General features: G+C 44.2%; 1 protein-coding gene across 3 annotated transcripts in view; it reads right to left on the bottom strand.

The window, feature by feature from the left end:
• The window catches only part of st6galnac (ST6 (alpha-N-acetyl-neuraminyl-2,3-beta-galactosyl-1,3)-N-acetylgalactosaminide alpha-2,6-sialyltransferase), a 44,519-nt gene extending 27,884 nt beyond the window's left edge, over positions 1–16,635 (bottom strand). For all 3 annotated transcript variants that reach the window (XM_034227555.1, XM_034227554.1, XM_034227556.1), the window contains exons 1-2: positions 16,481–16,635; positions 14,994–15,342 (exon numbers count right to left, since the gene is read on the bottom strand). In XM_034227555.1, the coding sequence (XP_034083446.1) occupies positions 14,994–15,142 (149 nt within the window). In that variant the 5' untranslated portion in view covers positions 15,143–15,342; positions 16,481–16,635. The remainder of the gene's footprint in view (positions 1–14,993; positions 15,343–16,480) is intronic.
• Between the last annotated feature and the right edge of the window lie 384 nt (positions 16,636–17,019).

Here is a 17,019-nt window from a genome sequence, read left to right as displayed (position 1 = left end):
GCCCATTTAGGGCTTTGAAAACAAATACAAGTATTTTAAAATCTATTCTGAACCGAACTGGAAGCCAGTGCAATGAGGCCAGAATTGGGGTGATGTGGTCTCGCTTTTTATGGCCAGTTAGAAGACGTGCAGCTGCGTTCTGCACTAGCTGCAGGCGTCTAATTGAGGCCTGGTCCATACCCACATACAGAGCATTGCAGTAATCCAGTCTCGAGGTAACAAAGGCGTTAATAACCCTTTCTAGGTCTTTAAAAGATAAAAACGACTTAATCTTAGCCAATAGTCGTATTTAAAAAAAGCAGGTCTTGACTACGGTGCTGACCTGCTTATCAAATTTAAAAGCGCTATTGAAGGTCACTCCAAGGTTCATGACAGAGGGGAGGATGTTTTTATTGAGGGAGCCCAGAATATCAACCGGAGAGGCTGGAGGTCGGGGTCCAAAAAAGATGACCTCGTTCTTGCTCTCGTTGAGGGTGAGGAAGTTTTGGCTCAGCCAGGATTTAATCTCTGTTAAGCAGTCCATCAACTGCTGTAGTGAGTTGGCATTTTGATTGAGAGGCAGATAGATCTGTACATCGTCAGCGTAACAATGGAAGGGGATATTATGTTTTGTGAGACCTAGGGGCAGTATGTACAGTAGAAAAAGGATGGGGCCCAGAATCGAGCCTTGGGGAACCCCACAGGTACTGCACTGAGAGGCTATGGTCTGTCAGGTAGGACCTGAACCATGCAAGGGCAGAGCCTGTGATGCCTGCGGACTGTTCAAGCCGTGACAACAGGATGCTATGGTCCACAGTGTCAAAGGCAGCAGTCAGGTCCAACAGCACCAAGACAGCTGAGCTACCTGCGTCGGCGGCTAGGAGCAGATCATTAAAAACTCTTAAAAGGGCTGTTTCAGTGCTGTGCATGGGTTTGAAGCCAGACTGAAACTTTTCGTGGATGCCATGCATGGTTAAAAAAGACTGCAGCTGGGCGTAGACTACTCGCTCCAGCGCTTTAGATAAAAAAGGTAGCTGTGAGATGGGCCTAAAATCTGCGAGAATGGAAGGGTCGAGATTTTTCTTTTTAAGTAGTGGCTTGACCACTGCATGTTTGAAGGCAGCTGGGACACATCCTGAGCTAAGAGAGGTGTTTACAAGCAATAAAACACTTGCTCCAACTGATTAAAAAGCATCTCTAAGGAAGCGAGAGGGAATGCTGTCTGAGGTGCAGTTTGTCGGCCGCAGGTGCTTGACAACATCCGAGAGAGAAGAGAGGGATACAGGCTCAAAGTGGTCGAGGACAGCAGGGCACAGAAAAGGAGCAGAATCTGGGGTAGCACTAGTGTGGGCTAGCCTAAGTGCAGATACTTTTTTGATAAAAAATTTAAGAAATGTATCGCAGAGGGTAGTCGATGGCACAATTGGAGAAGCATCACAAGGATTAATGATCGAGTTCAGGACATTAAAAAGAACCTGAGGTTTCTGGCTGTTTTTAGAGATTAACAGAGAAATGTGCTCTGTTTTGGCTGCTTTGACTGCCGTCTGGTAGTCGGAAAGACAAGCACGAAGGATTTCTAAGGAGACATGGAGTTTATCCTTTTTCCATTTTCTCTCTGCACGCCTGCAAGCGCGTCTGAGAGCACGAGTACAGTGATTAAGCCATGGCTCTAAGAGAACTTTGGTGCGTCTAAGCGTAAAAGGAGCAACGGAATCCAGTATTAGTGTGCATGTCGAGTCAAACATGGAGATAAGCTCATCAGCACTAAGAGCCCAGTTCACCTCTAATTTACAGATCGGAGAAGCATTAAAAGCATCTGAAAACTGTGAGGCAGTCAAGGGGTTAATTGAACGCAGACAACGTGCAAGGGCAGGTGATTCGACTCCCGCAGAAGGGATCGAGGTTGTAAACAGAACCGGTAAATGGTCTGAGATACGCGTCGCTGCACAGATTTCATCCACAGAGATAGACAGTCCAAACGATAATACTAAATCTAAGGTCTGTCCTTTATCGTGTGTCGGGCCAGCCACGGAATGAATGAGACCGAAAGAATCAAGGAGATTTAAAAAGTCACTAACCAGAGGTTTGGACTCGCAACACACATGGACATTAAAGTCTCTGCAGATCAAAACACGATCATATTTCACTATGATCCCGGACAGAAAGTCAGAAAGGTCAGTTATGAAATCCTTATTGGACTTTGGTGGACGATACACGACTGCGCAGAGTATTGGCGAGGCCGGGTTCAGTTCAGAAAAGCAGAAAGGGGGGGGGGAGTCGATTTACGGTTGCCAGATGTAGGTTTGGGCAGCAGTATAAACTCCAGTGAGGGTCTTAGGTGGAGGAGAGCTTGGCGATCATAGACGAGCAGAGACATTCTGACAAACATAAAACAAAAACAGGATAGCTAAAGGCAGATAGCTGAGGGAGCGGCATGCCGACACATGCAGGCGCCATCTTGAAATCCACCGGAACTATTGAGGGGATGTTCTGAGGGAATGCGGCCATATCTCCGGCTAGGAAGGTCGTATCAACGTGCTCCCGTCTCTAGCACCCCCGCAGCCCGAGCTACGAGTGAAAGAACTAAACTTACCTGAAACTTCCGTTGGGTTGCTTTAAAGTCAAGCTTCAGTTTAAGACTCACCCTGTAATAGATGTAGAACATGTGATGGAGCATTACTAACCTGACTCAGATGGTTTGTTTCACCAAACCATCATGGAAAGCTCCATTGGAATCCATTTGGAAAGGGCAGGCGCTTTCAAAAATACTTGCCAGGTGATTGGATCAATCTGTCTATCACCTTCTATTATGGGCCACATCTGATTGGTTAACAATGGCTGGAACATGTGGAGCACAGCACTTCTGATTGGTGTGGATGACTGACACACAGGAAGAAAACAAAAAATTGTAAGAAAAAAAAAAAATTGTAAAAAAATCGCAGGCTTTGTGATTTGATAATCGCATAATTTCAAATCGCAATTTCGATTTAAAATCGATTAATCGTTCAGCCCTACTGTCGGGTCACTCAATACCAGAGGTGGGGACTCGAGTCACATGACTTGAGACCGTGGCTGCGTTTCACTTCTCTTACTTTTCATTTCCTCGCTCCTCGGTCTCACCGGAAGTTGATTTGTCTGCGCCATCTTGAGTAGCGTCCCAATGGCCTTATTTTTGCCGAGGAGCGATAATGGAGGAGCTATAATCGAGGAACCACCAGACCATCCTTCGATGAAAACCTCAGACACTCGCCCCGCCCCCTTACTGTGTATCGCTCACTGATTGGATGATGCAGTGAGTGCATGCACTGATCTGATGCTTCTTGACATGAGAGCAGTTTCCCAGCGGAGTGAAGAAAACACATGAACCTCACGGGAGTCACTCCTCAGTTTATACCGTGTTTTGTTTCAATTAATGTTTCATTTATTTACAAATATGTGATATATCTGAACAACAAAGTGGTCAAAAATCATTTTATTCTTTTTTTTGGAAACATTTTCATGATCGCTTTTTTCGTTTTACATTTTCATTTATTGTCATTTCCATTCAGTCATTAAGTGCTATTGAAATGTTAATTTACTACATATCCACACAAACAAACAAAGTGTGCAATCCAATGAATGTTAATCTAACTGGGTTTTGATAGATAACATATCTCTTTTTCTTCTCTCAATTATTTTATTTATATTGTGCACTCTAATCAATATTAATCAAACTAATGTTCGTTTATACATTTTAAGAATGGCGTTTATCTTTTTTGAGATTGAGTTTTTATTTTATTTATTGGGGTCTACCAGATGATAGAGTACAAATGTTTGTGTCAGTAAATGTGTGCTAACAGAGGCGGGGGTGTTGGAAATAACGGGGACAGAGCTGCTGTCAGACGATCAGCTGTGCAGCGTCATCACAAACGGACGTCGCTTCACGTGACGCTCCGGAGGAAAGGACGTCCCATTGCTCTTAAAACTCATTTCCCTGCTTCTCGTGGTTTCCTTGCGTCTCTCCATGCTTCCCTGGTGGGAGGGACTAGTCGCAGGGAAACTCAGACCCTAATAACTACCGTGGCATCTGTGTCAGCAGTTGTCTGGGGAAATTATTCTATAGCATTCTAAATAAAAGAATACAAGATGTCCTTAACCAACAATCCATCTCGAGTAAAAATCTAATTGGCTTCCTTCCAAAACACCGCACCACCGACCATGTATATACCCTTCACACTTTAGTTAACAAACATGTACACCAAACAAAAACTTGTAAGATATTCACTTGTTTCATTGATTTCAAAAAAGCTTTCGACTCTATTTGGCATGAAGGGCTCTATTATAGACTTCTACATTGTGGTATAGGGGGCAAAATGTACGATCTGGTTAAATCAATGTATTTAGGGAATAAGTGTGCTGTTAAAATTGGAGACAAACAAACTGAATTCTTCACCCAGAGAAGAGGCGTTCGTCAGGGTTGCAATTTAAGTCCCACTTTATTTAATATATATATATATATAAATGAACTTGCTGTTCAGTTGGATCACTGTGCTGCTCCTGGCCTCTCCCTTACGGGCTCAGAACAGTCTCATAATACACACATGCACACAGAAGGATTCAAACTTGTATTTCCGGATCCATACTTGTGTTTTTCAATGCACACACAAATGTATTCCGTTTCATATACATGTAAATAAAATCAAAATACAGAAAAAAGTTTTACATATGTATTTTTGATCCTCACTTATTAGTTTCCCGTTTAAAACCTCTGAACCTGCAAACACAAACAGCTTTCTGTGCACGGATCGCTTCGTGTGTGGGTTTTTTGAGACTCCCCTGACGGTCAGCCGATTCGTACTTGTAATTTTTTCTATCTATAGCCAATCAGATGTCTCCTTCATTCTAAGCCAATCACATGAGCGCGCCCCCACGAGGGTAAGATTACTTCATATACGCATTTTGCGCAGGCCGGTCACCTCGCTAAACAGAGGGCGGAGCATCAGGTGATCATGCAGAGCTGCGTGTCTCCATCAGACTCAGCAGCTGATCTGATCTCTCTCTTGCGTCCGGTTACACTTCACTCACGTTTATGTCCATATCGATCAGATCCAGCTCTCCTGATCGGCCTTTATAGAGAGCACCGATCAAACTATTAAGAGTGAATATCGGCCGATAATGACCGGCGGGGCTCCCCCCCCCCTTAACAGGTCACTGTCTAGCACTGGCTTCGTAGTGCACTGATCGATTAGGCTAAGCTAACCTGTAGCTGCTCCCTCCACACGCACAACAACTTCATACAGACATAAATAAAGCAGCTGTATTCGCCATACAGGAAACACACATTTAAAAACGGGTTTACCTGCCGTTTTTGTGTACACAAGCATTCATCAATGGTTTGGAAAGTGGCGCTGTACCTTAATAATATAAAGGCTTGTATTTGCGTGCATTTCCTGTTCGGAAAGTGGCGCTGTACTGAGAGTGGAGGGTGTCCTGAGATTAGCGCCTGCAGGCAGGCTCCATAGACCTGTCAGCTCCGGACTGCGCAAAATGCGTACATGAAGTGCTACGCCTGCCTTCCTACTCTCTCTTCACTCATCACTACAGCAATCAACTCCTCCCTGTCTTCTGGCACCGTCCCACCGTCCCTCAAAATAGCTGCTATCACCCCTATTCTGAAAAAACCCGGACTAAACCCTGACAACCCTAATAACTTCAGACCAATCTCGAACCTACCCTTTCTGTCAAAAGTTCTGGAACGCGCTGTAGCGTCACAACTTAAGCATCATCTTTCTGCTAATAACCTCTATGAAACTTTTCAATCCGGATTCCGCTCAAACCACAGTACCGAAACTGCACTCCTCAAAATTACAAATGACCTTCTCCTCTCCTCCGATGCTGGTAACCTCAACATCCTCATCCTCCTTGACCTCAGCGCTGCCTTCGACACCATCAATCACTCCATCCTCCTCACCCGTCTTGAAACCACCTTCAACATCACCGGCACTGCCCTCTCTTGGTTCACCTCATACCTCTCTGACAGAAACCAGTTCATCTACATCAATAACTGCAAATCCCCCACCGCTCCTCTCCCCCAAGGTGTCCCTCAAGGTTCAGTTCTCGGCCCCCTCCTCTTCATCCTTTACCTGCTTCCCCTTGGTCACATAATCCGCCGTCATGGACTTCAATTCCACTGCTTTGCTGACGACATCCAGCTTCTCATCTCCACCAAGTCCATCTCCACTGCTACCCACTCCATCCTGACAAACTGCATCACTGAAATAAAATCCTGGCTCCAACTTAACTTCCTGAAACTCAACTGCGATAAATCTGAAATAATAATCATTGGACAAAACAAGCTCACCACACCTATCCATAACTTCACCCTCAATATAGACAGCTTCCCAGTTCAAACCTCCCCTCACATCCGGAACCTAGGCATCATATTTGACCAAACCCTCTCCTACAACAAATACATCAAACAGATCACAAAGACAGCCTTCTTCCACCTCAAAAACATCGCCCGTCTACGTCCATCCCTCTCTCCCACTGCTGCCGAAACCCTCATCCACGCCTTCATCACCTCCCGTCTAGATTATTGCAACAGCCTCCTCTACGGTTCACCTGCAAAAATCCTCAAAAAACTTCAATATATCCAGAACTCCGCCGCCCGTCTACTCACCCACACCCGAATCCGTGAACACATTACACCCGTCCTCATCAAGCTCCACTGGCTCCCCATCCCCTAGAGAATTCAGTACAAGATCCTCCTGATGACATACAAAGCCCTCCATAACCTGGCCCCATCCTACCTGACTGACCTCCTCCACAGACACACTCCCACTCGCTCCCTCCGCTCTGCTACTGCCAACCTCCTGTCCCTCCCCACCCGGACCAACCTCAAGTCCTGGGGCGACAGAGCCTTCTCCGTTGCTGCACCCACCCTCTGGAACTCACTACCCCAATCCATCAGAGATTCCTCCTCCCTCACAGCATTCAAAACATCACTCAAAACCCACCTGTTCAACACTGCATTCAACCACAAGTGTGGATCCGGAAATACAAGTGTGAATCCTTTTGCGGATCATGAAATACAAGTGTGAATCCTTCTGTGCGCATGTGTGTATTATGAGACTGTTCTGAGCCCATACTCCCTCCTAGATAGAGAGGTGAAGTGTCTGCTTTATGCCGATGACCTTGTTCTGCTGTCTCCTACTGAACAAGGACTACAACAACAGCTGGACATAGTAGACCAGTACTGTAAGAACTGGGCCCTGGCAATCAATATGAAGAAAACTAATGTCATGGTTTTCCAAAAACGCCCCAGATATCAGGAGAACAAATACCATTTTACCATAAACAATCATATCATCGAACATAGTATGAGTTATACCTACCTCGGTTTAACCATAACAGCATCGGGAAGTTTCAACATGGCAGTGAATGCACTCAAAGAAAAAGCCAGAAGAGCCAGAGATTTTATAATGTCCAAATTCCAATTTAAAATCTGGCTCAAAATATTTGATAGTGTGATCCAGCCCATTGCGCTGTACGGTAGTGAAGTATGGGGTCAGGGGTGCACATAACTTTTTTGCCCTGGTTCTCAAAGGAGCACCTGGAGATGTTGCTTGGTGCTCATCCTTAAAATGAAATAAACCCTAACTTTTGAGGGGGTCTTGACTTTATTTGCCAGACACACGGCACTGAACACACATGCAGAGGTGAACACAAGACAACATTAGCACGAGCAGTAATCCTACAAGCATCACTACCCTCCTGACTGTTCTCCTCACTGTCTTCCTCTCTGTCAGACATGGTAGCTGATGATGTAGGCCTACTTCTTCCTCTCTGGTTGAGTCTGCGATTAGCTGCTTGCATCCACAAGTCAACAGCTGGGTTTGGGTCGAAAGTCTCTGTTGTCATCTCAGACAAGTGGATGTAATCAAATAAGTATGTGAACATAACCAATAACCTACCATCGCCAATAACAAATTAATGTAACTTATTTTATTTGTGTTGTTCATTCATATCTTATTTTACCTTAACATTTATTTATTTATGCTTTTTTTTTATCTCCAGTTTTAAAGGATATTTTTGGTTTACTGTCCTATAGTATACATTGGAATGATTTCAAACCTGTTTATCCCAATAATTACAAAGGAGTGCCTTGGAAATATGTGTTTACATAAATTGTGACCAAACCGTTTGAATTTAGACTAAAGTGAACTATCTAAACCCTCAGAGTCCTTTACCTCACTGAGCTGTAGTTAACTTATCAGCCTCTCAGTCTGACTAGAGAGGACTCTCCCTCCACATTATTGTAGAAACATCTTCTTCTTATCTCCGTTAGAGCACCAGATTCTAATAACAACAGCGCTGGTACCGGTGCACCCTCCCTCTCTCCCTCGCTCACTCGCATTTTGTCTGTGAGCTGCGGGCGCCAGATAAGCCAACATCCCCCATTTTCATCACTTACAGCACCCATCGTACAGGGCAAATGAAACGTGTAACCGGGGTGAAAAGGGTGTTACATTTACTTAATTGTGAATATTGTTACACCAAGGCCGAAAATTAGGATGAGCCCAACGGTCAAAATGTTTTTCTCCCTCCCAGAACTGCCAGCGCAGCACCTCCCCAGATCTGGCGCCCTAGGCGAACATCTAGCCAGAGCTACGGGCCGGCCCCGAGTTCATATCATGGTTCATATGCAACTCGCAAATATCTTTCTCTCTCTTCTCTCTCTCTCATCTCTCCTCTCTCCTCTATTTTCTCTTTTCTCTTCTCTCTCTCCTTCTCAATGTTGGTACGCAAATGCGCTTTGTTTCAAATGACCCGGTGCTGTTTTTTTGGCGGAGGTCAGAGTCCATGACTACACCTAGATTTCTGGCTGTATCTGTTGTTTTGAACATTGCACACTGAAGCTCAGCGCTAACTTTGATACGTTCTGCCTTGGCTCCAAAAACCATTACCTCAGTTTTATCTTTGTTTAATTGGAGAAAGTTCTGACACATCCAGTCATTGATTTGTTCAATGCACTTACTCAGTGTTTGAATTGGAGCATAGTCTCCTGGTGAAATTGTTACATAAATTTGTGTGTCATCTGCATAGCTATGGTAACTTATTTTGTTGTTCTTCATTATCTGAGCCAGTGGTAGCATGTAGATGTTAAAGAGAAGAGGCCCCAAGATGGAGCCTTGAGGAACCCCACATGTCATATTTGTCAACTCAGATGTGTATTTACCTATAGAAACAAAGTTGTTTCTGTCCTTTAAGTAGGATTCAAACCAATTCAGAACTGTTTCCGAAAGTCCCACCCAGTTTTCCAGTCGGTCTAGTAATATGCTGTGGTCAACAGTGTCAAACGCAGCACTGAGATCTAATAATACTAACACTGAAGTTCTGCCACTGTCTGTGTTTAAGTGGATGTCATTAAAGACCTTTACAAGAGCAGTCTCAGTGCTGTGGTTTGGACAAAAGCCTGACTGGAACACATCAAAACAGCTATTTAAATGCAAGAAATTACTCAACTGTTGAAAAACAACTTTTTCAATGATTTTACCTAGAAATGGGAGGTTTGATATGGGCCTGTAATTGTTCATTACTGAAGCATCTAGATTATTCTTTTTTAAGAGCGGTTTAATGACTGCAGTTTTCAGGGCCTGTGGAAAAATACCTGAGTGAAGAGATTTGTTTACTATATGAAGTAGATCTGAGGCCATGCAAGGAAAAACATCTTTGAAAAATCCTGTTGGAATAATATCAAGGCAGCAGGAGGAGGATTTCAGAAGTTGAATAATGTCCTCTAGGTTTTTATCATTAATCTGATGGAATTGTGTCATGATGTCTGAATTGATGTTAAGTGGAGATAGGGACAACACATTTGCTGTTCCTGATGCAGGGGCACTGACTGCTTGTCTGATTTTCTGATTTTCGTCAGTGAAGAAGGCAAAATCATTGCACGCCCTGGTGGATAGAAATTCAGAGGCTACTGACACTGGGGGGTTAGTTAGTCTGTCGACAGTAGCAAACAAGGCACGTGCGTTGTTTTTGTTTTTGGTAATGATGTCAGAGAAGAACGATTGTCGTGCGTTTTTCAATTCCAAATTATAAAGGCCAAGTCTCTCTTTATAGATTTCAAAGTGAACCTGGAGTTTTGTTTTTCGCCACCTGCGTTCAGCTTTTCGACATTCTCTTTTTTCTGTTTTCACGCTCATGGCCTTTCTCCATGGAGATATTTTCTTGCCAGTCACTTCCTTTACCTTAGTTGGAGCAATGGCATCTATAACATTTTTAATTTTTGAATTAAAATGATCTACTAGCTCATTTACTGAGATGTTGGCAGGGGCAAGTGTGGAAGGAAAATTCTGAGTAAACATTTCCCTAGTGTTTTCAGTTAAATATCGCTTTGTGGTTACCTCTTTTTGAACATTTTTGTGAACAGAAATAGAGCTCTCAAAGAAAACACAGGAATGGTCAGAGAGTGCAACATCAGTCACCACAACCTTAGAGATATTTACACCCTTTGAGATAATTAAGTCCAGAGTGTGCCCCTTATTGTGCGTGGGCTCCATCACATGCTGAGTCAGTCCATAGCTATCAAGAACACAAAACAGTTCTTTAGCCCCTCTGTCCTGGAGGTTGTCAACATGGATGTTAAAATCACCAACAATGACTAGACGGTCAAAGTCAATACACACTATAGACAGCAGTTCAGTAAAGTCATCAAAAAAGCTTGCACAGTATTTGGGTGGTCTATAGATATTTAGGAACAGAGCTCGAGAGGAGCATTTCAGCCGAAGGGCCACATATTCAAAAGAAGCAAAGTTCCCATACGATGTCTTCCTGCATTGAAGGGAATCATTGAACAGAATAGCAACTCCACCCCCTTTCTTATGCATTCTTTCCTGACTCATAAAACTAAAGTTGGGAGGGGTTGATTCGATAAGAACAGCTGCACTGTTATTTTGTTCAATCCAAGTTTCTGTTAAAAACATAAAATCGAGATTGTGCTCAGTGATAAAATCATTGATTAAAAATGTTTTTCCTGCCAAAGACCTAACATTTAATAAAGCTAGTTTAAGTTTGTTAAACACACTATCAGTCATGTTTTTTGTAACAAGCTGTGGCTGACATGGAATCACTGCTAAATTAGATACACTCACACAAACGTTTGAGCGCTTCCTGTTTCTATGATTCACCGCTCTTAATCTATTACCTATCAACACAGATATCGGCAAAGCTACTGGCAGGCAGGGCCCCGACATGTCCTGGAAAGAGTTGAGAGTGCCATACGCCCTTGAGCCTGGACCCAGCACATATCAGTAAGAGTTTGTTGTGTTTTGTACACACACATCCTTATCAGGCTTCGGAGACTGCAGATGCCCCCTCGAAGGGAGGGGAGGTGGTCGACGTAGGCACGGTGATGGAGACGGGCGAGATGGTGCGGGGGTAGAGGACATGCTGCCAGGGGGGGGAGGTGGTTGACGTAGGCGCGGTGATGAGGACGGGGGAGATGGTGCGCGTCTCCGCGGTGATTTTGGTGGGCGTCGTTGAGGAGCGGGGGTAAAGGACATGGTGCCAGCCCTGCGTATCGCCTTCGTTTGGTCTTTGAACTCCAGGAAGGAATCGGTGCCAACCCTCTGTATCTCCTTTGTGTGTTCATCGATCTCCAGGAGGGTGGGCGAGGGTGAAAGGGTGAACGGAGTATCCTCAAAGGCGTTGACAGGGGGGGGGGGGGGGGGGTGACGGGCAGTGGAGACTCCTCCATTTGTCTCATAATCAGAACATTCCTCAGGCGGGTGCAGTGATAATTCTTCAGGGTTTTCTGCGCGATGTGTTGTGTCTTTCTCCTGTTTTGATTCCTCTTGCCGCTTGTCCTTGGCAGAGGGAACAGATTGATGACGCAGGCAGTTGAATATGTTGGAGATAAACAATTTCACTCCTGACTTGTTCAGGCAAACTCCATTTGCCTTGAAAAGATGTCTGCGATCCCAGAAAAAGTTAAAATTGTCAATAAAATGAACAGAATGGTCAGTACAGGCCGTTGAAAGCCAGGTGTTCAGTGTAAACAATCTGCTGAATCTCTCCACTCCTCTTCTGACTGGCGGTAGAGGGCCACTGATGAACACCTCTGCATTTAGAGAGCTGGCAGTTTCCAACAAACATTTAAAGTCTTCTTTCAGCACTTCTGACTGTTGTTTCACAACATAATTTGTTCCAATGTGTAGTACCACATTCTTCACAGTCGGATGTTCAGCCCCAATATGCAGGATCTTCTCAGCCGAGTCAGAGACCACATCCTTGGGAAAACAGAGTACTTTGGTGTTGTTCTTATTACACAGACCTTTTACATCTCTTACAGCAGAGTCACCCACAATCAGAGTTTCAGGCCCAGTCGTTAGCTTTCCCTCTAGCCTTTTACTTTTGGAGTAGCTATTGGTCCTTACCCTGCTGCGTGAAGAGGACAGGTTATCCAGGTCATCAGATCTCCGGTTCTCGGTCAGCGGAGCGTATCTGTTCTGGATTGGCACACTTGGTGGTTTAGGAGGATTGTTTGTAATTCTCCCTTTAGCAGCTGTCCACTGCTGTTTCCTAGTATGAATAGGGGTTGAAGAGGCGCTCTTCCTGGGTGATAACAATGCAGGCCAGCCGGTCGCATCACAGATTTCGGAGCTCTGGGCTCTGCCTGTTATCCGTCCTCCCAAATCCCATGGAAATGATTTACTCTTAGGCTTTGCACCCAAAGAGTTCCAGGGAGGACTACCACTTGTAGATTTATTACCCGGTACACAGCCCTCCTGTTCCTTGGAATCCTTGTAGCTGCTAACTAGCTGTGAGTTAGCATACCCTTCTCCATTATTTTGCAACACTGGTAAAGTCGTGTCATTCCCACGACATAGTCCATTCACTTCCACGTTAACTTCCAACCGTTGCATTTTCATTTCCAACACAGCCATCTTCTGTATAAGTATCTGGAAGTCATCTGTAGAGAACGGAGGCATTTTGCTACCAACTAGCTTAAGCTAAATAGCATGCAGTAGCCTACCAGGCTTTAGCTGTTGCTAGGCCACGCTATTGTAAGACTGACGTCGTCGTAAAAATGTTGAAATATGGCTGAGACCCTCCGTCTATTTACGAAGATGAACTGTCTCAGTGATAAGTTAATGTCCAGGAGCCGCTGCTCGAAGTTTTCAGAGAATAAGAATAGGAAAATCAGCATAAAAAGTAAGCAGAGGCAAGAGCAAGCAGAAAAGCGTCTGCACTGTAAGAAAGATAAGCACACACCTCAGAGCATGTCATAAGCATGTTTTGTCTGGACTATATTACAACTATATTATAATAAAACAATATAGTATTTTTATTATTGAATTGATTATGATTATTAGTAGAAGTAGTTTATTTGCATTAATTATGTTTTTATCTTTTTGAGGCTAGTATTTGGCAGGAAATGCAAAATTCACCTGTAAACGCATACTGAACGACATACATGCACATTTACCATTTACCTCACTGTATAAAAAAGTAACCGTTGATAATAATAATAAACAGGAATTATATTTGCAAAGTAGCCTACTTTGTTTCCAAAAAAATTGTTTTCACTCCTGTCGGTTGGGGGGGGGGGGGGCCTCATCTCACAATGTCGCTTGGGGCCCCAAGTTGGCCAGGGGCGGCCCTGCAAACATCCAACAGAGTCTTTACATGCAGAATTCTGCAGATACATTTGACGTGTTCAGAGAAAAACACCAACAAATGCATGTAGAGCAGAATTAGGCAGAGACCCACTGATCATTAACACTCAAAAGAGAGCACTAACATTCTTTAACCACCTTAGGTCCAGCCCCCGAGACACCCTCCACTCCAAAGCCCTCCAAAGCCAAGAGCTAACCCCAGAGAAGAGTCCCCTATGTCAGCTGGTGCTGAGGCTAGCTGCCCCCTCTCAGAGCCACTCTGACCAGTCTCTCAACAACACTGCTCTCCAAACACCAATCACAGTCAAACACATTATAACACAATGTAAAGACAACTATTTACAACATTGGGAAGAAGAAACTAAAAGCCAAAGTAGATTAGAATGTTACCTGGCTCTAAACAGAGAGTATGAGCTGGCAGAATATCTCTCTACTGTCAGAGATAGAAAGCAGAGACAGATCCTAACCAAGTACAGGCTCAGTGACCACAGACTGGCAATCGAAACAGGAAGACTCAAAAGATCCTGGCAACCAAAAGAGAACAGAATATGTGATCACTGTACGACAGGTGAGACTGAGACAGAGATGCACTTCCTCCTGAAGTGTGCGTGCGTGCGAGAGACAGAGACAGAGACAGAGAGAGAGAGAGAGAGAGAGAGAGAATGAAGAGGAACAAATTAAATGATTTGAAAATGATATCTATGTAGGTGCTGACGCTGTTGGTGGTTCTAGCAGACATTTAAATTAAATATGTGTAATTGCAAATGCCATATGATTTTCTTACCTGGAATTCTGCCTTTTGGAACAGACTTTTTGAGTCCTAGCTATATTATCTGCAGTTCTAGGGTTAATATGAATCTAATATGATTGTCATCGGTCTAAATTAGATTTCAAATGATTAACTGTGTATGTAATGAAGATCATAGTGTGGGTTGAATCCATTTTCATAACCACTGTCTTTTAACTGATTTAAATACGAAACTGGGCTTATTCATCAGAATGTCGTATGACTTGACTTGCTTGACCTGAGCAATGACTTGACTTGACTTGACTTGCTTGACTCTCACCACAGTGACTTGGGACTTGCTTGATACTTGTAGGTCAAGACTTGAGACTTGCTCATGACTTGCACATGTAGGACTTACTCCCACCTCTGCTCAATACTGGTTCAGCGAGCTGCTTGAGACAGGATGACAGGATGGGCTGTCAAAACCCCCCCCCTGAAGTGACCAGTAATGCCGGGAGTCAGCATTTTAATTTCCTGTACAATATGTCAGACTGCCAGAACAATAAAAACCTGTCACTTCCAGCTCATTTGCAAATCAGTGTGAGTGTGATCACTTTGCTCACCTGATATGTTTGTGTGTGAAGCGATGGAATGTTTTCAGAGGCCCTTTGGCGCTGGACAGAGGCGTCTCCAGGTTCAAACACAGGAGGTAGACGCACAGCAGGGAGCCCGCGGTAACAAACCCGAGCAGCAGCTTCTTCTGGAACGCCATCCGTGTCAGGTAGTGTGTGTCCTCGGCCGGGGAGCTGTGTGTGTGTGTGTGTGCCCTGCCCTCCTCTCCTGGAGGGACATGAGGATGGAGGAGGAGAAGCCTGGTGTCTTGTGCTCAGGACTTTTGATCTTCCAGGAGTTGGAGGGTGATGGATTTAATTAGCTCACAATAGGATCCACTCTGGGCTTCTCTCAGCAAAACTACAGTGTGAGGGAGACAGAAAGAGAAAGTTGAAGGGCAACAACTCGGGGGGGGGGGGGGGGCTTTATCGTCAACAGAAGTAATCCCTTTTTAATGAAACCTTTGAACACATAGTGAAGAGTCACATGCCGCTCTTGCGGTTCTTGAAGTGTGACTTCTTGACTTATGTCTTATTTTTGTATTTCATTACTGTGTTTATGTAATGAACTTACTAACTTATTGTATATTATTATCTGACATGTTTCTTGTAAGATCACCAAGGGCATACATTGAAACAAAACACAAGGAAGCAGACACTAAACATGACATTGCAACGTGTTCAGCCCCCTTCGAAGTAAATCCTTTATAGCCTATGTGAAAACATACTTGGCACTCAATCAGATACTGAAAAGAAACACACCCAAGGAGCATTTAAACATTAACTTGTTGGACACAAGCTGAACAAAAGGTGCAGTTGATGGGCAAACAACAAATGCAGAAGTCAGAAGCTCTATCTTACAGGAAACTTCTTTTTTTCGCTCTCCCTGCAAATGTATGCCTCTGGAGGTCCCAGCAGATATTCAAGACATTAGCATAGACCCCCGAGCACCACCTTATTCTCCACTTCTCACCTCTTTGTAAGTGTAATAAACAAAGCCCAGGGCCATTCTGTGAGAAATATCTAAACTAAGTCTCGAGCTGCTTTTCTTAAGTCCTTCAGAGTAATCACTTGATAAGTGGGTCAGGGAAATAATAACAGCGCTGATGACAATGTGAGTGGTACAGTTTCCCAGGCTTGTGGGACTGGGAAAGGTAACATGGGGAATGGAAAGAATGTGTTGTAGGGATCCAGTGATAAACTCAGCTCTGATAACAGACACAATAAGGGAAAAAAACTCCAGGGGGAATTCATATTTTCCACACATAAAATACAGTTTTAGCAGATTTCTACTAGATGAATGGCGTACAAGTCTCTAAAGTGGCTGAGAAGGAGTCCAAGCTAAATAAAAGACAGGAAAGGAAGCATAGAGCATCAGACTGTGACAAATCATGAGTCTTCCTTTAGTCAGAGGACTCCTCTCGAGTCACCATGTTGCCGTCTAACATAAACAAAGCCATTCAGATAGAGAACAGACAGATACAGACACATTCTCTTACCAGTAGAAATCCTCTGTTGTCTGTAGTCTCAGTGTTTCTCGCATGGTCATGTATTCCTCTAAGTTAGGAGCTCTGCCTCTCCTCTGGTAAGGAGCGTCTCACTGCCAGCCTCAGCACTGTATGGGCGGGACCATTGTGAAATGAGCAACAGCTGCTGGCAATTGGTCAACCCCCTCAACTCCACAGCATGAGAGGACTGGAGAAAGAGAAACCCACTCTAGGCTGCAATAAAATCAGACATGAGCAGACAGCTCTAAGGATCTCTGCTATGCGGGAGACCCTGGATCACAGGACAAGAGACACACACACACACACACATCACTTCAGGGGACATTACATTGACTTACATGCATTTTCTGGAGACTTATCCTAACCTTAACCATAACCAACGCATGCCCTAACCCTAACCCTTACCCTTACCAAGTCTTCACCCTAAAATGAATGATTCCCCTTATGGGGACCTCCATTTTGTCCCCATAAGGGAGGCGAGTCCCCACACGTGACTATGTAAACAGATGTAGGTCCCCACAAGTATAGTA

This window comes from Gymnodraco acuticeps, unplaced genomic scaffold (genome assembly GCF_902827175.1).
Source record: "Gymnodraco acuticeps unplaced genomic scaffold, fGymAcu1.1, whole genome shotgun sequence".
Taxonomy (NCBI): domain Eukaryota; kingdom Metazoa; phylum Chordata; class Actinopteri; order Perciformes; family Bathydraconidae; genus Gymnodraco; species Gymnodraco acuticeps.
The sequence above is the reverse complement of the archived record's forward strand: the minus strand, read 5'-3'. Positions and strand labels throughout refer to the sequence as shown.